This window comes from Bison bison, unplaced genomic scaffold (genome assembly GCF_000754665.1).
Source record: "Bison bison bison isolate TAMUID 2011002044 unplaced genomic scaffold, Bison_UMD1.0 scf7180017864295, whole genome shotgun sequence".
NCBI lineage: Eukaryota > Metazoa > Chordata > Mammalia > Artiodactyla > Bovidae > Bison > Bison bison.
In genome coordinates this window covers 9,386,427-9,408,802 of record NW_011494867.1, presented here as the reverse complement: position 1 = coordinate 9,408,802, position 22,376 = coordinate 9,386,427, and the positions used below count along the sequence as shown (strand labels likewise).

The 22,376-nt window shown below is 42.8% G+C and overlaps 1 protein-coding gene across 1 annotated transcript in view; it reads right to left on the bottom strand.

Moving 5' to 3' along the window:
• CDH13 (cadherin 13) overlaps nt 1–22,376 on the bottom strand; it is a 1,015,931-nt gene that overhangs the window by 123,520 nt on the left and 870,035 nt on the right. Inside the window, exon 8 of the mRNA XM_010850808.1 lies at nt 12,346–12,486. Within this exon, the coding sequence (XP_010849110.1) occupies nt 12,346–12,486 (141 nt within the window). The remainder of the gene's footprint in view (nt 1–12,345; nt 12,487–22,376) is intronic.

The following is a 22,376-nucleotide window of genomic DNA, read 5'->3' as shown; positions in this document are numbered from 1 at the left end:
CTGAAGAATTGATGCTTTTGAACTGTGGTGTTGAAGAAGACTCTTGAGAGTCCCTTGGACTGCAAGGAGATGCAACCAGTCCATTCTGAAGGAGATCAGCTCTGGGATTTCTTTGGAAGGAATGATGCTAAAGCTGAAACTCCAGTACTTTGGCCACCTCATGCGAAGAGTTGACTCATTGGAAAAGACTCTGATGCTGGGAGGGATTGGGGGCAGGAGGAGAAGCGGACGACAGAGGATGAGATGGCTGGATGGCATCACTGACTCAATGGACGTGAGTCTCAATGAACTCCGGGAGTTGGTGATGGACAGGGAGGCCTGGCGTGCTGCGATTCATGGGGTCGCAAAGAGTCAGACACGACTAAGCGACTGATGTGTGTGTGTGTGATGCTATAAAATTAGGAAAAGGAACTTTCTAATAAACCACTGGTTTGTGGAAAAAAATGAATGACTGAATGCACTTTGGAAGGCAACAGTCTAATGTTCTGATATGCAATATATACATCCAGGTAAGACAGGCTGAAAAAGATACCTCTCATAAATTCCTGTCTTCTTAGATCTGGGCAGATCGACAGCAAAATACAATGCTGCCAATACCGGGAAAACTGATATTCAGCCTGTAAATGAAATAGATTTTAGTTTGGAAACAAATGAATACATTAAAATAAATTCTGGATGATTTTGTTAAAGCCCTCTTAGAAGAATGAACCCATACAGAACTTGGGCTGTGAAATATTTTCTTTCTTGTTTTTAAGTTCTCAGTAAACGTTGAGCCTGTTTCTACTCTAACAACTCCTTTATGTATTATTTATTAATGCTGACTTTTTTTCTTTTCTTTCTTTCTTTTTTTTACTTGACTGACAGGGTAGTAGATTTAGGGCTTTCTGGAGTTTATGTAGATTCGTTTATTTACTTGAGAAAGGAATTTAACTCCAGCCCTCTGGGCTCTCTGTGCACCCTGGGAAAACGACACACCGCAGGGTCCCTCACGACTCTGTGCTGCTGTGGGGCCTGGATTTTTTCACCGGCAGCAGTATTCTTTGCCACAGTGAGGCTGGCCTGAGATCTGCAATCAGCCTTGAGCAGCCTCCCTCGGGTCTAAAACCATGGGCTGGATGAAATTCTCTCTAAAGCCCCTTTGAGCACTTTCTGATTGCCTCTGTTGCTCACCATCCAACATTTATAATTTATTTACTCATTCACCTGTTATTTGGTTATGTGCCAAGGCTGGCTGCTGGGGCCAGAGCACGGAGCAAAGGGACAAAGTTCCTTTTCTCATGGAGCTTCTGTTCTCATTTGGGAAGAGCGACAATAAGCGAATAAATAACTTAATTGTATAGCACTTTAGAATGTGAATGTTATACACTATTGGAGTGAAATATGTACATATTAGGATATATACATATTAGAAAAGAATAGAATATGTAAGAGGATATTACATAACATATGATGGTTTACAGGTAACACTGAATATGATAAGAAACTGTAATTATATTTAATAGTATATTAGAAGCTGAGACACAACAGGCAGTAATGAGGATTTACCGCATGAATAATAATTTCACCTCCAGCTAAACTTTTGATGTGATCCCTGTGTTAAGTCCTAGAGGCAGTGATGGAAAAGATATGTCCCTAAATATGAAAGCATCCTAGCAGTATTGGGGAGATACAGAAGGAATACATGACTCAAAGGCAACATGATAAGACTGAGCTGGCAGATGCGCAGCATGGGTAGCAACAAGGAGGGAGAAGCAGCAAGCTGCCTAAGGGATTTATAACTTGGGGACCTACAAAAAGTGTAAATTGGAGCTTTCCAGGTATGAAAGAAGAGAAAGGCATTCCAGGGAGAAGGGATGTGCAGTGGCATGGAGGCATCCTAAAGCCTGGCAGGTTGGGGGGATAACTAGAACTTCAGCGTGGTCTGAGTTGGAGGTAGGTGGTGACCAAGTGGACCACGTTTAAAACCATCCAGGCTAAGACCCGGTGCTCTTGTTTCTAACACTGTTCAGCACAAAATGGTTTCCAGGTGCAGCGTGGGCATGGGTATTTCATCTCCTTTGGGTTGCTCTTGGCTTCCTCTTTTTGAACTCTTGCATTCTCATTCTGCAAGCTGCATTTTGAGGTGTAGTAATATTACATTCATAGAGTTAAAAAAATTGATGTTTTACAGCTCTGTGGCTGTTGCTCTTGGTGTGAGGATATTGTCTTTGAGCAGAAGCAGATGGATGAAGCCTTCAGAGGCCCCGTGCCACAGAGTGGCCCTGTGGTGACACTCTGCCAGCTGTAGTAAAAAACTGCTTTTATTGCCACTGAGTTGCTGCTGACCCTCGGAGCGTAACCAGAGGGTTCGCAAAGGCACAGGATTTGCATAGAGGTTCACACAGGAGAGATGGGGATCAACACATCATGAATATAATCATGAAGGAGTGATTAATGCAATAAATCATCTGGCTGTCTGGTCTACCTTTACAGGAGGCTTGAAGAACCAGCCACCCGGTAGATTACATTTTTTCACTTTAACAAATCCAGGTGTTTCGACATCACAAACACAGTGTATAATCGACTTGGGCGTTTTCAACAATGCAAGATTTCTCATCCTGCTGTCACTGAACAATTAAATCTGGGAGCGCACACACCACCTCCCTTTTCTTTAGCTGGAAGAATCTTGTTTGGATGATGGCTTCTATTTATAGAGCACTGCTTATATTTGAACAACCATTTTCCTTCACTCTCTTTTAGTCAACAAATTCAGCTGTAGATCTGCTGTTTGAAGTGCCTCTGAAATTTGAACTCCAGGAGACTTAGTTGATGATTTCATGTATTTTTTTACAAGCTTGGAGCAGGAGAAGAAAGCAGTGAACTCACCCCTTCCTAGTGAAGATAAATGGGGACGTGGGTATTGGCTGTTTTGCAACTAACCCTTCTTCAGTTATGAGATGGCAAGTTGGGAATGAGATTTGCCATTGAGGGCTCTGGAGTTCCTTGGACAAGATGTTGGACCTGCACAGAGGTGGACCAGGAACTGATGTCATCAGGAGTGAGGTGACCGTTTGCACAGTTGGGGGCTGGTGGCATCTGTGTTGTGAAGTCACACTCTTCTATTCTCTCCAAATATTCCATTTCTGTATGTGTTGGGAGGCCCCCAGCTGCCACACAAAACACGGGATAAAGATCCCAGTAATGTATGTTTGGTTTTATTTAAAACTTCAGCCACACAGAAAACTGTCAGTTATGTTATTTCACAGCATCACAGCAAAATGTATCACATATTTCACCATAATAGCTATAAAAAGCTTCATGGGAAGAGGGAGTCCAGACTATTTGAAATAACATTTAATCATCTTTAAAGATTTATCTGGTTGTTAAAATGTCTTGGACTCCAACTTCCAGAAAAGTCACTTGAGTCAGATAATTGAAATGGGTTTGATGTTCTAAGAAATATGTAATTGACTTTCTGGATTAATCTCTGTTGAGCAAGCAGAATGTATAATTATGTGGTCAGTGTTTAGTCCTGGCCACCTCTGAATTTAAAAGGCTCTCTTAAGGGAAACAAACTCTTACAGAAGTAGGAGTTTTTTCATCACTCAGTCGTGTCCAACTCTTTGTGACCCCATGGACTATAGCCCACTAGGTTCCTCTGTCCATGTGATTTCCCAGGCAAGAATATTGGAGTGGATTGCCATTTCCTTCTCCAGGGGATCTTCTTGACCCAGGGATAAGACTCGTGTCTCCTGTGTCTCCTGCATTGGCAGGCAGATTCTTTACCACTAGTGCCACCCAGGAAGCCTGGAAGTAAGAGAGTTTTATTTAAAGCACTCAAATATATGGCGTGGAACCCTGGGGGAGTGGGTAAATATATTCACTTCAATTAGATTTTTGGTAAAAGATGACACACAATGTACATTTACTAGCTTTATACCTGGGGCCATCAAACTACCAAGAACATATGAAAAGATCTAGAAGAGTTCAGAAAACTCAGATATTCATATCAACTCGAGTGAAGGACCAGGAAAGCATAGGCTGCCCCTAGTGATGTAGTTCAGTTTCCTCCGTGTTAGAGTCATTTCTTGGTTATCAGTATCAATGAGGAGACACAAAGTTTTTAATCTTTTCAGTAAAATGAATTGATTATGAAGCAACGGGGTATAAGATGGGGTGAGTACTGTCAAAGCATTTAATTCCATTTCTCCGACCCACGTTTTTAATGAATATATTATGAAGTTTTGTGCTACAGTGGATTCCATATACACAGCATCTACTGCCTTTCCCTAATGATCCAGAGTAAAAGGCTAAGCCACAATTTTCTCTGTTTACAGTGACTGGGGCAAGCTTCTTTTAGACCACCCCTCAAATCTAGGGTAGCTCAAGCATATGGACTTTACACATCCTCTCCCCTCAACCTATCTGAAAGCACTAGAGAGCTACCAAGGCAGCTGGAACTTGAGAATCCAGATCCTGCTGTGAAGGGAAGTTAATGAAGTAAAGCAAACACTTTATAAAGCTTTTACTCTCAAGGCAGAGTAAGAGTATAAGGGCACAGGGACAAGAGGCTAAGAATCTGAGTAGAAAGTGCTGCTATGAGACCAGGAAGCTGAGCAGAGCTTTCAACAGTCTCATGGGCTGACAAGGCCACTGAAATTCAGGGTGTCCAAGATGGAAAAGCCTTTGTAAAAAGTATCCATATTTCAGTTAGAATTCCAGAGAGGCTGTACCTAAGAGTAAGAGAAACCATGAGAGCCCTCACTCAAGACTGAAACTCAATGATGATCTAACTCAATCCTAGACCGATTTAAAGTCATCCTTTTCTACTTTTGTTGGTTTACAGAAAGCAAAAATGATAAAGTTAAGGAATAGTGTACATTGATGTTATCCTGACATCTTGCTTCAGATATTTTATTTAGAGGAAAAAGTAAATTTCTAAGGTGATAAATAAAATAGTTCCTTGACTAATAAACTTACAAATGAAGAGCAGTGAGTCAAAATGAACACACTGGTAGAGATTTACATTTCTTGTGATTTACCTGCAATACCAACATACAAAAATCTTAAAAAAATTAATTTATTTATTTTAATTGGAGGCTAATTACTTTACAATATTGTAGTGGTTTTTGCTATACACTGATACGAATCAGCCATGGGTGCACATGTGTCCCCCATCCTGAACCCCTCTCCCACCTCCTTACTCATCCCATCCCTCTGGGTTGTCCCAGTGCACCAGCTTTGAGTGCCCTGTTTCATGCACTGAACTTGGACTGGTCATCTGTTTCACATGTGGTAATATACATGTTTCAATGCTATTCTCTCAAATCATCCCACCCTCGCCTTCTCCCACAGAGTCCAAAAGTCTGTTCTTTATATCTGTGTCTCTTTTGCTGTCTCGCATATAGGGTCATCATTACCATCTTTCTAAATTCCATATATATGTGTTAATATACTGTATTGGTGTATTTCTTTCTGACTTACTTCATTCTGTATAATAGGCTCAAGTTTCATCCACCTCATTAGAGCTGATTCAAATGCATTCTTTTTAACAGCTGAGTAATATTCCATTGTGTATATGTACCACAGCTTTCTTATCCATTCATCTGCCGATGGACATCTAGGTTGCGTCCATGTCCTGGCTATCGTAAACAGTGCTGCGATAAACATTGGGGTACACATGTCTCTTTCAGTTCTGGTTTCTTTGGTATATATGCCCAGCAGTGGGATTGCTGGGTCATATGGCAGTTCTATTTCCAGTTTTTTAAGCAGTCTCCCCCACTGTTCTCCATAGTGGCTGTACTAGTTTGCATTCCCACCAACAGTGTAAGAGGGTTCCCCATTCTCCACACCCTCTCCAGCATTTATTTTTTGTAGACTTTTTGATAGCAGCCATTCTGACCGGTGTGAGATGGTACCTCATTGTGGTTTTGATTTGCATTTCTCTGATAATGAGTGATGTTGAACATCTTTTCATGTGTTTGTTAGCCATCTATGTCTTCTTTGGATAAATGTCTGTTTAGTTCTTTGGCCTATTTTTTGATTGGGTCATTTATTTTTCTGGTATTGAGCTGCATGAACTGCTTGTATATTTTTTGAGATTAATTCTTTGTCAGTTGCTTCATTTGCTATTATTTTCTCCCATTCTGAAGGCTGTCTTTTCACCTTTGCTTATAGTTTCTTTTGTTGTGCAGAAGCTTTTAAGTTTAATTAGGTTCCATTTGTTTATTTTTGCTTTTATTTCCATTACTCTGGGTGGTGGGTCATAGAGGATCCTGCTGTGATTTATGTCAGAGAGTGTTTTGCCTATGTTTTCCTCTAGAACTTTTACAGTTTCTGGTCTTACATTTAGATCTTTAATCCATCTTGAGTTTATTTTTGTGTATGGTATTAGAAAGTGTTCTAGTTTCATTCTTTTACAGGTGGTTGACCAGATTTCCCAACACCACTTGTTAAAGAGATGTCTTTTCTCCATTGTATACTCTTGCCTCCTTTGTCAAAGATAAGGTGTCCATAGGTGCGTGAATTTATCTCTGGGCTTTCTATTTTGTTCCATTGATCTATATTTCTGTCCTTGTGCCAGTAACATACTGTCTTGATGACTGTAGCTTTGTAGTATAGTCTGAAGTCAGGCAGGTTGATTCCTCTAGTTTCTTTCTTCTTTCTCAAGACTGCTTTGGCTATTTGAGGTTTTTTTGTATTTCCATACAAATTTTTGAAATTATTTGTTCTAGTTCGGTGAAAAACACTGTTGGTAGCTTGATAGGGATTGCACTGAATCTACAGATTGCTTTGGAGTATCTATAGATACTCATTTTCACTATATTGATTCTTCTGATCCACAAACATGGTATATTTTCCGTCTATTTGTGTCATCTTTGATTTCTTTCATCAGTGTTTTAGTTTTCTATATATGTCTTTTGTTTCTTTAGGTAGATTTATTCCTAAGTATTTTATTCTTTTCATCACAATGGTGAATGGAATTGTTTCCTTAATTTCTCTTTCTGCTTTCTCATTGTTAGTGTATAGGAATACAATGGATTTCTGTGTACATTGATGTTATCCTGACATCTTGCTTCAGATATTTCATTTAGAGGAAAAAAGTAAAGTTCTAATGTGATAAATAAAATAGCTCCTTGATTAATAAACTTACAAATGAAGAGGCAGTGAGTCAAAATGAACACACTGGTAGAGATTTAAATTTCTTGTGATTTACCTGCAATACCAACATACAAAAATCTTAAACTGCCTCAAAACAATGATGTGGGTAACATGATTACAAGTGTCATCAGTTTAAAGATTGGTCTTTATACAAGAACATTTGACACTGCAGAGCTATATATATATATATCTATATGATAGAAACTTGATAGAGATGTTCTTATATATAACCACAATTCTTCAATTTCACATGAGTTTTCCAATAACATAGTAAGGGTGAAAAAATATTTCTAAACTCTCAACAATACAGAGCAAGCTTCTATCAACGCTGCTAGAGAAAAGATTAGACTTATTGTTCCCCTTCTGAAGAAAATGTCTTTACATAATTATTACATAAAGAAGAGACCACAAAGTTTTCAGTTAAACATGTAAGAGGAAAAAGTATTATGGGGTGAACTAGGCAGCTAATTAATAAATAATTAGTGCAATATTTTTATTATGAAAACCAGTATTGCAAAGAAAAGATAAGACTCCTGAAGCAGCGAAGTCCTTCAAGGCCCGACACTGACTTTTGTGAATGCAGACTAGACCCCAGTACCTTCTTGGTCACTTAATGCAATTATCTGCTGGTGACTCAGTTTCAACTTGCTGACTCCCAGCTTACACCATTTATCTTTACCCCTTTATGAAAACTGGATCATTTACCCATCTCTCAGTTTCCAGAAAAACAGGGCCTTTTAAGTTTTTCTTTACACCATTTTTATTATAGGTATTGTACTCTGATAGTTTGAACATTAAAATATTTACCTTAAAAAGAATTCATCAAGTAGGTAAAAAAAATTCCTAAGTTAGTAAGTCTTCATTACCAATTTCCATTTTAAGGTAAAACTTGAAAACAATTGATAGAATAAATGAATGAAAACATTTTAAAATGTTATAATTATTTGCAAATACATTCTTTGAAAATCAATAGTGACTTAATTAACCCCCCAATCCTGGGGTTTATGTGAAAATATTTGTTGAAAATATGTGTTGAACATTAACTATGCTATAAGGAACAAATAACACATTTTTTTCTTAAAAAAAAATTTAGAGAGACATGGACAAGTCCTTTTGCTCTAAATTGGACTGAGATTCTCAACCATAATTCAGACTGTGGGTTTGGAGAGTTTATCTATATTCCCTAAAGTCATTTCCAAATACCTAATCTAGAAAAGCCACAGCTAACAAGTAAACATTAACAGTTAAAGCCACGTGTAAAAACTATTAGGAAAACTCACAGAAGACTCTCCATAGTGAGACTAGTGCTTCTAACCCAAATTTTCTTGAAAATCAATGACTAAGATTGATTTCATATATCAGTAACAATTTACAGCACTTGGATCCTCACACCCAAGGACAGTGTTCTCAACTTAAAATTATCTTCAGGAAACATTCAGCAGGTACTGGATTGTTGAGTGACAACTGGGAATGCAACAGAAAATAAAAGAGGTGTGGGCTTCACTTTTCAGCAAGCTTACAGTCAAAGTGAATACTCACAGGGGAACAAATGATCTCAGTATGCACTATTCGCTGTTTAAAATAACTTTAAAAATACAACATCTCCTTCCTCAGTACCAACCTCTATATTATCAGGGGCTGCAACCTGCCAACTAAAGACAGCTGGCGTTGTTTCTCAATATCCCTTACAGATAAAGAAGGCTAAGGAGACTCAAGTAGATGTCATTTGACTTTCTGGGGAAGTTCTTTAGAGGATGTTTTACTTAGGTGATAGGTTCTCCTTTGGCTTTCTCATTTCCTGCTTCTTTTTATCTGTTACATGCACATGATGGCTGGCACTGCAGTGACCCTACTGTACCATGACGCAGCTTTGGGGAAGGCAGAGAAGAAAGGTTAAGAGGAACACAGTAAATTGACAATATCATGGTCTTGCCATGTTGGCCTGGCACTGTTGACCCAGAGACTTTCATGTGAGAGAAACTACACCTCTATCTCATTTAACACCACACTATTTGCAGTCTGTAATTTTTGGCCAGCTGAAACTCCTCTTTTAAACAGATAAAAAAATTCATTTTTCTGGAGATGAAAGATCATATAAAGTAGAAATTAAAAAAAAGACAACAATCATCTATTAATATTTCCATGAATTTCCTAAAAAATGTCCTTGTATATGAAGAAACTTACATAAAACAACATCTTCTTGGACAGGTTTCTAGATCCTTTCAACCTTGAATGACCACCGTTTCCATCCTGGGATGACTGAGCCCTGACCTTTATCTCTAAAAATTATTTCAGCTTCAGGATCACAGGTCCCTGTTACTTTCTTTTCTGAGTTCATCCTGTTTGACTTCTTTCACACCCAAGACCATCTTTGGACTGAGTCTCCATCCCTTTTCCACCTAACAGGCTTCTCTCAGATGTCTTTGCTTTTTCCCACAGTGATGAGTTTTACAGTTTCTGCCCTCTCTTCTTCAGAATTACTTCTCCCTTAATCACGGGAGGGTCTTAATCACGTATTTTGAAGTGTTTGAGCAGGTTTGTAGATCACTTTAAAGGAAAATAGCAGCTTTTCAACATGGAGGGAAGACAGCCCTTTAGATAAGAATTTTGGTTGGCCTTCTGAATTTTAGAAATGATGTCATTTATCATACCATCGTCTTGCTCACTGCTGCCATCTTCCTCACCACCACCTTCCTCACCGTCTTCCTCATGACTGCCTTTACCCCACTCTCCTCTCTGCCACTTTTTAAATTACCACCACATCCTCACCACCAACACTCTAGAGAAGTCGAGGTCACAAGAAGTAGTGCTTGTCACCATCAGCTCATTTAACATTCACAAGAACTCAGTGAGGTGGGCTTTAGGATCAGCCCCACTAACAGGTGACAAAATGAGAACATGGATGGTGAACGTGCTGAGATCACATGGCTTATAGGTGGGCTTTGAATCCCCTTCTGGTCTAGAGCTCACCCCATCACATCTCTTTCACTGCCTCTAGTGTTCTGGCGTCCACAGTGTATGAACCCCCCACTCAATGACAAAGAACAGCAGCCTTCCTGGAACACACTAGATAATTTAGTTGTGAATTTGATTTGCCCAGCATTGGCAAAGACTCTTTTGGACATCTAACATCTAAGAGAGAGAATGTGAAGTACTAGCTTCCCATTTTTCTCGTTTTGTTACTTGTGTCTCCATACAAGTTGTGATGTCAGCTCTGCCCCGTGGGAATCTCAAGCTCATTATCCAATGTCCATTTGAAGACAGTTCTGTGCTTTCCCAATATTCACAGGTGAATACATTATGCTACTCAAGGTCTCTTACTTTACTTCAGATCTATGTTAAATCTTTCCTTAAATTCAGTGGTATTAACAACAATATCAACAACAAGAGCCTCTCACAGTATTTAGCCCATAGCTAGGAACACAAGCTGAGCTCAATTCAGCCTCCACTGATATAACTAATTAACATCACCTTTTTGGTAACATGGATAGGTTTTCTTATTTCAGATTGGAGTTATCCAATTTCTAGTGTCATTACTATGTCTATACTGACCATTTCACAGTGTCTTGAGTTATTCTTTTTAAAGAGGTTCCTGAGAAATTTTACAGATCAACCAATATCTCCCACTGAATATCTTAGGAACACCAGCTCAATGAGACATGATGAGGTGGTCCAGGAAAAATTATCCCCAGGCCAAATGAGCCTGAGAAAGCTTACAGACCATACCTACCCCTTGGAGAAACACAAAGCATTGTAAAGGTGCCCAGAAGCCCTGTAGTAAAAGAAACCCTGCATACCATTCCTCGCAGTGCTCTCCAGATTTCTCTGACCCTGAAATCTCCCTCCACCTCCCCCTCTACAATGATACAACTAGTGGAACGAATTTCTTGGAGCATAGTTTGAGAAACATGGGAATAATATGCAATCTATTTTAGCAGTTACAGAAGCAGTGTTGTGGGAGCGATAGAATGGACCACATCAGCTATGTGGACTTTGCTGTTTTGAGGTTAGACCCCTGAGTGTCCAAGATGCCACTGGGCGAGGGGGAAATTTCCATCTCCTGGATGAGTCAGGCGGGGCTGCTGATGTGCAGAGGTCACTGGGGAGCCAAGGGGCTGGGAAGGGTCATCGGGGGTGGCCCTGGGACATGTGAGAGAGGGGTGCACAGTTGCCAGTCCAGACCTGAGTGTCTTCTCTGAGTGCCTGGGAGGGGAGGAAACATCAACAGTGGGCAAGGAAGTGCAGTGTTGGGGCTGAGAGCATGGTTCACAGGGCATGGTGCTCACATCCCACTTCTGCTACATGTTCTGCCCAAGACCTTGGAGACCCAGATTCTCTGAGCTTTTAATAAGCTCTCTGATTGCTTAAAAAATGTGGCTCATGAAGCCAACCTCACACGATCAATTGAGACAATGGATCACAGGTGGAGAGCCCTGAGGTGGTGGTGGTGGATATACAGGAAAGGTTTGGCAAATGGGGGGCTGCCATGACTGATGCTATGCTCTTGGTCTATAAGAGGGGTGTTAAGTCCTTGGCTCTGGTCCTGACCCCCAAAGAAACCAAGACCGTCACATTGCCTTCTGAGGTATGGTGCCAATGACTTCTTAGTCTGGACACATACTCAGCAGCTGGATCCGGTCTTGCATACTCAGCCTGTCCGCAAACACTATTCCGTTGGAATAGATGGGAAACCACAACCGCGATCCACAATCATAAAAGCACAGGAGCCGCAAATAAATAACGGCTCTCCCAGACGAGCTAACTTGGTTGTTATTTATAAGCTCCTGGGCCGCCCAGTTATTGCCAAGAAAATCTGCTTTACCTTCTTGCTGCTGTTCCGTCTGGCCCCTCAATCTGTACTTGCTGAAAAAATAGTTATTGTTATGCTAAAACCACAATAGGACTCGCATAATTCAGCACTAAATAACACCGATAAAACTATGAAAGTGGCACTTTGGCATTAAAAGTTATTTTCTTATGGACTTTAACAAGATTCAATGCTTTTGAATCATAATGCTCTGGTATTTTCCACTTAAAAAAAAAAAGATAAAAATGTAGAAAACTATTCTGGCAAAACACCATCTTCTCTCCACAAAGGAGAGCTTTGATGTTGCAAACAGGGAGCCAGCAGGGCTGTGGTTCATGGAATCAATGTTAATCAGCAATCACGGCCATGACCGCGAGGGGTGCTCAGCAGGGGTTTACCTCTTTCTTGGTGAACTTTGGTGAGTGATCGTTTTTGTCATCGATCATGATTGTCGCTGTGGCCGTGCCTGTTAATCCAACATCCAGTCCTGCCATATCTTGAGCCTCAATGATCAGTTCATACTTGGGATTTTCCAGCGTCTACGAGGCAAAAACACAACAGAGAGGATGGCATTTAGACTGGAGTCGCTGCTTGGGACAGGTGGCCGGCCTGTGCTCGGCTGGAGCGGTGTGCTCCCTCCCTCAGGGCAGGCGCCTGGAAGGGCAGCACCCTGGAAGGGCAGCACCCCACCTTGGGCAGCAGTCTCAGCTGTGGTGGACAGATGTACCTTTGGAGTCTCTCCCAGCAGGACAGTCCTTATGCATGGACTGGAGTTGGCTGTGGGGATGGAATCTATTTTCTGTCCTTGTTTAAGGGGGCATGTGATATATTCCAGAATGTTCAAAGTCCAGGGTTTGGGTACACATTGCACATTTGATGTTTATATCCATTATATGTCATTTCACAGTGGCCTCATGGAACTGATCTGGAAATGAGGCTAAATCTGATGATGAGATTAGGGCAAAGATAACAGCCTTAGGAACTGAACAATCTGGACCAGGCATCAGATTACTCTGCTTTTCAGAAACCAGTGTCAGTCTTTTCAACGAGCATGTTAAGTTGCATTTATTGTTCCCATTTTACAAGTGAGAAAGCACCAACTGAGGTTTAGAGTTGTTCATACTGCACTTCCTTCATAGCACTGTGAGTTGTTTTAGTCTTTTATGTCATGTGAAATTTGAAAGATGTTTTTTAATCCAGTCGAGATCTGATAAATTTAACACAAAAGCAATACCACACTGCTATCCCTCAATACATATATTTTTCATTTGAATATTTGACAGATATTTTGCTATTATGTTTAAACACTCTCAGTTGATTCAGGGCTCAGCGGGGAGTTGGGTGTGATCAGCTCCAATAGGAAGAGTGCCTGAGATGTGGGACTATGCTGGCTCCTGACTGCAACTCTCCCCTGGATTCTGTAACACACCCTGGGGTTTATTCAGGAGGTTCTTCTTGGCCCTGAAGTCAGCCAGAATCGATTCTGGGGTTGCTTGCAATTAAAGGAAACTGTGGTGAAGACTTTTACTTGTTTACCCAATCCTATTTCTTTTGACTGCGGGGCGGCTTCCCAGGGGCTGCTAGTGGTAAAGAACCCAGCTGCCGATGCAGGAGATGTAAGACACTTGGGTTCGATCCCTGAGCCAGAAAGATCCCCTGGAGAAGGAAATGGAAACCCACTCCAGTATTTTTGCCTGGAGAATCCCACGGACAGACAAGCTTGGCGGGCTATGGTCCACGGGGTTGCAATGAATAAGACAAGATTGAAGAGACTTAGCACGCACGTGCAGCTGGACCTTACGAACTGTGTGACCGATTCTGGACAATGGAATGTGGGCAGAAGAGATGGACTAATCTGGCCCCTAAAGCACCCGCATAATCCTCTGTGTTTTCTATTCCCCAGAAGGAAGAAGCCCGGATCTCCACGTGACTGTGGCACAGAGACCCTTAACTGACACGCTGTAGGCTGGGATGTGAACAAGAGACGAGCCTTTGCTCAGGGTTAAGGGCAGTTTATGACAGTGCTTGTCCTCCCCTGACTAATTTGAAGGCTATGTTTCCCATTTGGCCTTATTTTGATGCCCATTTACCATCTCCCCAAGTGGATGACAAAGTTTTCAAGGGCAAGGACCATGCCTTTGACCCCGACACCCAGCCGGTATGCAGCACACAAGCTGGCCAACTCACTTTCATTATTGACAATGATGATATACTACTGTTTCCCTGAACTAAATTATATCTCAAAGGTCTGAGCATATCCAAACCAGAGCCATTTACTCTCAGGGAATGGCTCATCCTTTGGGGAACTCTAGCTCAAGGAGATAGGATTTTATTTGGACCAAGAGAAGCACTGTGTCAAAACTGGGAGAATTAAATTGGCTGCTTTGATTTTATTTTAAGCTATCTGGTCTGTAAGACATATCTGAGAGGCAAGCTGCTCTCCTGGTTTGAATTCCGCAGTCACGCATTTCTATTGCATTTGCCATCTCCTCCTGGGTGTTGATTCGCTACCAGTTAATATATATCCTAGAAACAAAAGGAAGATGGTGTGTCTGCAAGAAAAAGCCTCGGGTGTATCTCCACAGCCATGGGCTGAGTTCACCAATCACACTGATTTGAAAACCAAACATTTTATCTTGAAGAAAAAAAAAGAATCAAACTGTGTCATTAAACATGGCATATAATCAATCACCGGACCCTTGATGTTTTATACAGCTACCTCGACTGCCATACGAGTGAGCATTTAACGGAACATTTATCACTAATAACAAGCATAATGGTAGCTGTGGGGGAAAATCAACAAGGAACTGTTACATGGAGGAAGGATTGGCCGTTAACCCACCTGGTGCCCCCTCCTTCTCTTGCTTCAACTTGAGCCGCCCTCTGCACCTCCTTTCATACTTTGTCCAGACTGGATTTTCTTCTACTATACCCTACTTTTTCTTACTTTTGACTTTTCTTCCCCCTCTTTCTCCTCTCGGTGAATTCATGCTCATTTTCGATGGTCATTCTTCATTTTATTGATGCTCTATGAAGGCAGGGATCTCATTGCATAATGGGGAGCTGTCACTTAGGGAGGAACAGTCGGCATTTGGCCAGTGACTGTTACCTTGGCTCCACCTCTTAGAAGCTGAGTGGACCTGGTCGAGTTGCTTATGTTCTCCTTGTCTGAGTCTCCTCACCTGTTCAAATGGGGAGAATAATAAGACTTCTAGGATAGGTGAGGATGAAAACAGATAATATAAAGTGCTGAGCACGGAGCCTGGAGTGAGTACATGGATGCTGTTATTATGCAGTAGAATCTTTGGAAAGTCTTCTAAGGATGTGGCAAGAAGCTGAGGGAGGCCTACAAGACCAGCTAGAAGGAATGGAGGGCTGCCAACAAGCACTGCATGGGCCTGGAGTGGATCTTTCCCCAGGCATACCTGGTGAGACTGAAATTCTGGACTAATACGTGGATGGCTGCTTTGTGAGAGTCCAGAAAGCAGAAGACACAGCTAAGCCACATCCAGACTCCTGAACACAGAAACTGGGATAGTAAGTATCCATTGTTTTAAGTTACTACATTTTGGAGTAATTTGTTATGCTGCAATAAATAACAGTTTTTCTCCAGCAGTAGGAAATCAAGCCTGAATATACATTGGAAGGACTGATGCTGAAGCTAAGCTCCAATACTTTGGCTACCTGATGTGAAGAGCTGACTCACTGGAAAATATTCTGATACTGGGAAAAATTGAAGGCAGGAGGAGAAGGGGATGAGGGAGGATGAGATGGTTGGATATTATCGCTGACTCAATGGACATGAGTTTGAGCAAACTCTGGGAGATGGTGAAGGACAGGGAAGCCTGGTGTGCTGCAGTCCATTGGGTTACAAAGAGTTGGACATAACTTAGCGACTGAACAATAACAAAAATCACAGTCTGTAATATTCTTGTTTATTGATTACTTGTTTATTGGCTATGTTGACTCTGATCACTTGAGTTCCGTGAGGCAGGGGCCTTGGCTTATTTAAAGTTTTATCTCCCAGCTGCTAATTCAGTGCCTGGCACATTGTTGTTGCGTACTAATTAATCAATTATAGTTGCATTTTTATAAAACAATGAATTACAAAGAGTGGTGTGCCCATAAAAGTTTAGCAGCAGATTTTACACAGTAGACTTTTGTTTTGGTGGTTTAAATACTCTTAACCATGACTGCTTTCAAGCTACCAACATGACGTCATTGAATGCATAGCTGGAAAGTGAAATACACAATAGGTTCCTATGAGCTGGTAAGACTTGGTTCCAGCTTATAAACAGTGCTTGAAGGGTCAAGGAAATCTGTAGGAGTCTTTTTCAATAGATCCCTTTGCTGTCTAACATTAAAGGTATTGTTAATGAGAAATATTAACATGAGATTTATAGCAAGGATATAGTGCAGTTCATTAACTTATTTACTCATTGGTTTTGCCTGGAGAAGCTGAGCAAAGCAAGACTCCTTGCAGTATGGCACCTGAACAGAGACTGCATTCTTCTCCAGGTTAGCTGCGCCTGACACCTGGTCTATAACTATTGCAAACAGATGGCTGAGCGCATTATATGGAGCAGAATGAGTTGCTGTCTGTCTGGGGTTTGATTTACCCACTATGGCTATGTAAGATGGGGGCCAGGTAGTCCATAAATCCGGCAGGACCATACATCCCTTTGTGAACGCTGCCCTCTTCTCACCGCAGGTGGGGAGGGACATTCTCCACCTTCCTAGCCAACAGGGTGAGTCGGGTTTGACTTGTGTTTGTCTTTAGCCGCCTTTCACTGTGTTGCTTGATGCTAATGTGAACATTCATGTACGTGGCTGTCACCTGCTGTTTTCTTGCCGGCTGGGGTCTGGTGGGTAGGGAGAAGGCAGAGCTCATTTCCCCAGATTTACTGGTTGCTGACAGAGCCAGCAGGGTGGGGAAGCAGCAGGGGATGTAAACACTGCCTCTTAGACACATGCAGCTGGAGTAACCTAAGCGATTTCGGGTTGAGGGACACCAAAATCAAACAAAACATTTCCAGGTGAAGTGGACCTCTTCTGATGTTACTGATGAGTTACGGTAAATAAAATGCTAAAGGCATTCATAAAATACCTGGAAAATCACCCCCTTCAGACTCATGGCAGCAAATATTTGACATTCAGGTTGATCCACAGAAACATTTATATAGTGTCTACTAGGTTCCAATAACTGGTGAATGATGATACAGACCCTGCTTTCAGTGCATTTTTAGATAAAAAAACAAAAAGCAAGTATGTCAGTATGATGAGATAAGTGTTATGGAAGTGTAGCAATTAAGGTCTGTGAGAAGGGAGCCAGGATGTGGGGTGCTCAGAAAGGCTGTATGAAGGTTATTTAACTTACCAAATATTTATTAAGTACTTGGAGAAGGAAATGGCAACCCACTCCAGTACTCTTGCCTGGAAAATTCCATGAATGGAGGAGTCTGATAAGCTACAGTCCATGGGGTTGCAAAGAGTCGGATATGACTGAGCGACTTCTCTTTCTCTTTCTATTAAATACTGAGCACATATTAGGCTCTGTGCTAGAGAGTAGCAACAAGGGAGACAAATCTGGTGCTAGGAAATTCCGAGGTGATGTCAGTAGATTTCAGGAGAATGAGATGGGAGTAGGAAGAGAGCTGTGGTTATTGCAAAGGAAAGGCCACTTAGCCCAGACACCAGTGGGGAGGAAGGGACGGCACTGAAGAGGAGAGTCTCCTACTGTGGGATTAGGAATGGGGTCATGATGTGGAAGTGAATTTCTGTGGAAGAAGATGAGAGACTATTAATCCTAAAACACTCTTAAATTCAACCGTTTAATAAGGATTGAAGGCTGATTCTGAATCTGTTCAGGACACCCTGGGAACAAGAAGTATAAGGTATATTCTCTACTTTCAAGGAAGCCACAGCTTGGTTGAATGTAACACATGCGAACTAGCTCCACAAGGCAACAGGCAGGGTGTGCGGAATGTGTGGTCCGAGGTTCAGATGTGAACGTTGCAGCTGGGAGGGGTACTGTGGTTTTTACGTGGCTTCAGGTCAATGCAGGCTGGAGCTGGGCTTTGAAGGAGGCTGTGAGGGCAGAGAATTCAAAGAGGGAAGAGGACCTTGAGAACCAGCAAGGAGGTCCAGCTAACACAGGGCCATTGGCGTGGCTGGAGTCAAGGTCTGTGACGCAAAGAGACATGAACTATTGTTTCTTGAAAGGATCTCAGACATCACCTGGTCTATCCCACCTTCAAGGAACTCCCAGTCTGAGGGAACAGAGTTCGGGAATGTCCAAAAACATACAGCTAGTTTGGGGTGGATCTGAGCATGTGCAAGTACAAACCCCTAAAAGTTTAAGTAAAAAAAATATTATTAAAGTGTTCTTTCTCTATGGTTTTTATATATTTTTCTGTTTACTATATTATATATATAGCATTCTCTCTCTCTCTCTCTCTCTCTCTCTATATATATATATATATATATACATACAGTGTTCACTACATTAGCCTGTTTTTTCTAATCTTTTGGTCCTGAATTGCCATGGCAACATTATGCCTGGTACATAGCAGGTGCTTAAGAGAGAATGTCTCCATTGGTGCTTCTGGAACTTGCTTTGCTTGTATCAGAAGCTCCTGGGGGCTGCATTAAAACACAGATTTTCAGCCCACTTATGGTGCTTACAATTCAGGAGGTCTAGATTGGGGCCCAAGGATGTGCCTTTCCAGAAAGCTTCTAGGAAATGCTGTTGCTGCTGACCTGAGGCCCACGCTTAGATTAGCATCGTTCTGAATGAACACCTGATGAAATGCAGGTCAACATGTACCCTTATTTCAACTTAAAACTCACTTGTTTATGATGTAATTTAAACAAAAAATAGAAACTGAAGTTTCTTTCTCTGTGCAAAATATTCCTTTTTTTTTTTTTTCCCTTTCTAGAAAAAAATGTACTCCATGTGAGACACTAAACAGCACCATGGTTGCTCCTCGAGCCTGCTTTGTCTTCCAGAGCAGAAGGCGATACAGCAACAGAAGGAGAGAGACAGAGGTTTGAAGAGGCAGATGGCACGATGCTGGACTTACAGATGGAGAGATGGAGGAGGGGGCCATGGGCTAAGGAATGCAGGGGCCTCCAGAAGGTGGGAGAGCCAAGGTGATACATTTTTACCCAGAGCTCCCGGAAGGAATCAGGGCCCCCGACACCTTAATTTCACCCAAGTGAAACTCACTTTGGACTTTCAACTTCCAGAACTGTGAGATAATAAATGTGCGCTGTCTGAGCCACAGACTTTGTGGTCTTGCTACGGCAGCCACAGGGAATGGATGTGGCTTCTCTGAGGTTGCTTGTCAGGCATGCTGGGGAGCCGAGGTGCTGCCTCCCACCCGCCGCTGTGGTGCTCGTTGTCGCCAGCTGCCATCTTCATTTCACTCCCAGCTGCCTCCTTCCTCAGGACTGCCCACCTTCCCAGAATAGCATTCGCTATCTTTCCTCTGGGAAATATTTCCATTTCAGTCCTTTGAAGTGTAATGTCAACCAGACCTTTCCTACAAAGTCTGTCTAGTAAGAAGAGGAGATGAATTTCCTCCCATCTACAAAGGGGTAAATACTGGATCAGTTTATTGGAGAACCTTCTCTTCAAAGTATATGGTTTTCAGTATGTCAGTTACTTACTGAGAATTCATGACAGCCCTCAATGGAGGCAAGGACCCTGCCTCTAACTTACTCCTGTCCTGCTGGGGACAACATCTGGTCCTCTGAGACACACACGTTCCAGGACACTGCCTTTACATGGCCACTGGGTTATACTGCTTGAAAATAAACTGAGCTAATTGTAACCACTATGGGGAAAAGTCACACAGCCAGCCCAGTGCCCGGCACTCTCTGTTAATATATGATGGATGAGTAAATCAAAGGGTGGTGATGTGGACTGCCACTCAGAAAGCATGGCTTCAGGGATGCTCTTCTAGGTTGCAGAGATTAGAGGCCCAAGGCGGGGCCTGGGCAAGGTTGGTCAGGCTGAGCCGGTCTCTAGAAGGCTGACTGTGCAGATGCGGGGCAAGGTGATGAGGCTCTGGCTTTCTGGGGCAAGCAGGGGAAGTCCTGCCCTGTTGGAGAGGAAGCCACACTGAGGGAAGCTTGGCTGGCTCTGATACTGGAGGACTGGGCTCCCCCACCTCGTGGCAGGCGCCCCAGGGCAGGTCCCCAGCCTGGGCTCAGCTCCTAGCCTGTCACACACCCTGACTGTATGAGCTGGAATGGGGACCGACAAAGGCGGGACAACCCGGTCCTCAGCAGAGAGGTTTGGACAGGAACGACCTTTCAGAGAAAGAGGACCAGAGGCTGTCGCTCAGAGGAGCCTCAGCAAGCCCATCTGGGGGCTGCCTCGGGTGACCCTGGGGGGTCGTATCTGCCACAATATAAAATCGGGAGACCAGTGTTCCTGTCACCCGCCAAGTGCTCTCCAAAAGCAAATAGCTTTTCTTGGGTTTCAATTTATTACCATCTAAAATGTCATTCTCTGTATGGGTAATAAAAGATAATACGTTTTATGGTGGCTCCTTATGTTAAGGTTTTACAAAATCTGTTATTAAATGATCTGCATAGAATCTAAATGAATCTTACTAGGTTACAAGGCAGAGCAAGGCGGTGTTTTTCCTTTCCTCTCCCCCAGAGCAAGTGCAGCTAGGAGGGCAGCACTCTCTGCATGTTTCCTAATCACACAGCGGAAGGTAATGTTTTTAAGGTCAGACTAAAAATCGTGTTCTGCTGCGTAATCGGCTTCACAAAGTTATATACTAGTCAAAACATCCAGAAAATTCAATTACTGACTCTCAATGACAAAAGCACATGAGCCCACCAGGATGTTTCTAAAATTAGGTTCTAAACGCCTACGACTTGGAGCGATTGCAGTGTTACCACCTTTGCCTGCTCTTGCTCCTCTGCGTGTGAACAGCCTTTCGCCCATTAATTTCAGGTGCTTAATCAGTATCAGCTCCCCTGCATAGAACAGCGCAGTCTAAGTGGCCTTTGTCGAGCTCGATCCATCTGGTTTCCTAGAGCCTGCTCCCATGCCGGTGCGATCTCTTCATCAACTCTGCCATCCAGGGTTACTGTTGATCAGCATTATGTGTTTTCTCTGAAGTCGAATGCATTTTTATGCAAAGCTTACTTGGGCTTAGAGTTCTATTGCTGTAACCATCCTAGGTAGCTTTAGAAACAAAGGACCCCTCTGAGAGAGTAATGAGTCAGCTACCGACACCCACCCACTCCACCGGAGGCTGCTGCTGCTAAGTCGCGTCAGTCGTGTCTGACTCTGCGACCCCATGGACTGCAGCCCACCAGGCTCCTCTGTCCCTGGGAGTCTCCAGGCAAGAGTACTGGAGTGGGTTGCCATTGCCTTCTCCACTCCACCTGGGGACAGGAAAGCAATTCAAGATAGTGCTTTTGTGCTGTCATTGGGGTATACTCTTTGAAAACAGGTTGAACTAATTCTAAATCATCTGAGGAAAGACCACGCAAGACGGATTCCAGTCACGCCACTCCTGTTGTTCCCAAAGCAAACTCACATACCAGGCAGAAAAGGCAAGGAGGGCAACCCGGCCGCAGACTCTTCTGGAGGCTCTGCTGCTGTGTTCATGCCTGGCACAGGAGTCCTGCTTTCTTCCTTCTGCACCACTTGGGTGGGACCACCTGGTGCACTGTGATCTCCTGCCCATTGGCACGAGGTGGCCCTTTTGTGATCTTGGCTCCATCATTCATTTTGGCCTGGAAATTGTCTTGGCTCTGCTGACAAAAGCTCAGCCTATTAACACCCTTCAATGCTAGTCGCACTGGGAACAAGGCGTTAGATGTTATGACTTAACATTTGGTCTTCCCCTTTGCTGGCCCAGCCTCACAGACAGACAGAATGTTGATAAAGACAAGTTTTGTTCTCCTCACAAATGATAAAACCCACCAACATGCCCTTGGAAAGCTCCTTTCTATTTTATTTTTAAAAACTAACAATAAATAGAGTTTTCTGCTTTCCTTTCAGCTCCTCTCCAGAGCCTGTTTCAAAGTGGCAGAGAATTGAGGTCTGCCGCCAATAGAGCTGTGGCAGAGGGCATCTGAGTGCCTCAGCTCCGCTCCCAGTGGGGTCAGACCTCAGCTCTGTGCCTGGTGCACCCTCCCGGCTCTAACCCTCAACCACAGACGGCCCTCTTGGCTCTGGGCCACCGGTGCTCATTCCTTGCCAGCCCAGCTGGGTTCTGCTCACCCTCTGTCATTACAATAATCATGGCCATGTCCCTTGAGCATGTGTTATGGGCTGGAAATGGTGCCTAACCTTTCAAGGGATTCTTCTAACACTGTACGAGGTGGCTAAGCCCAGCTCCTCCTGTGTCAGTGAGGATTCTGATCCCAAGGACACACAGCCCTCACCTGGTGGAGC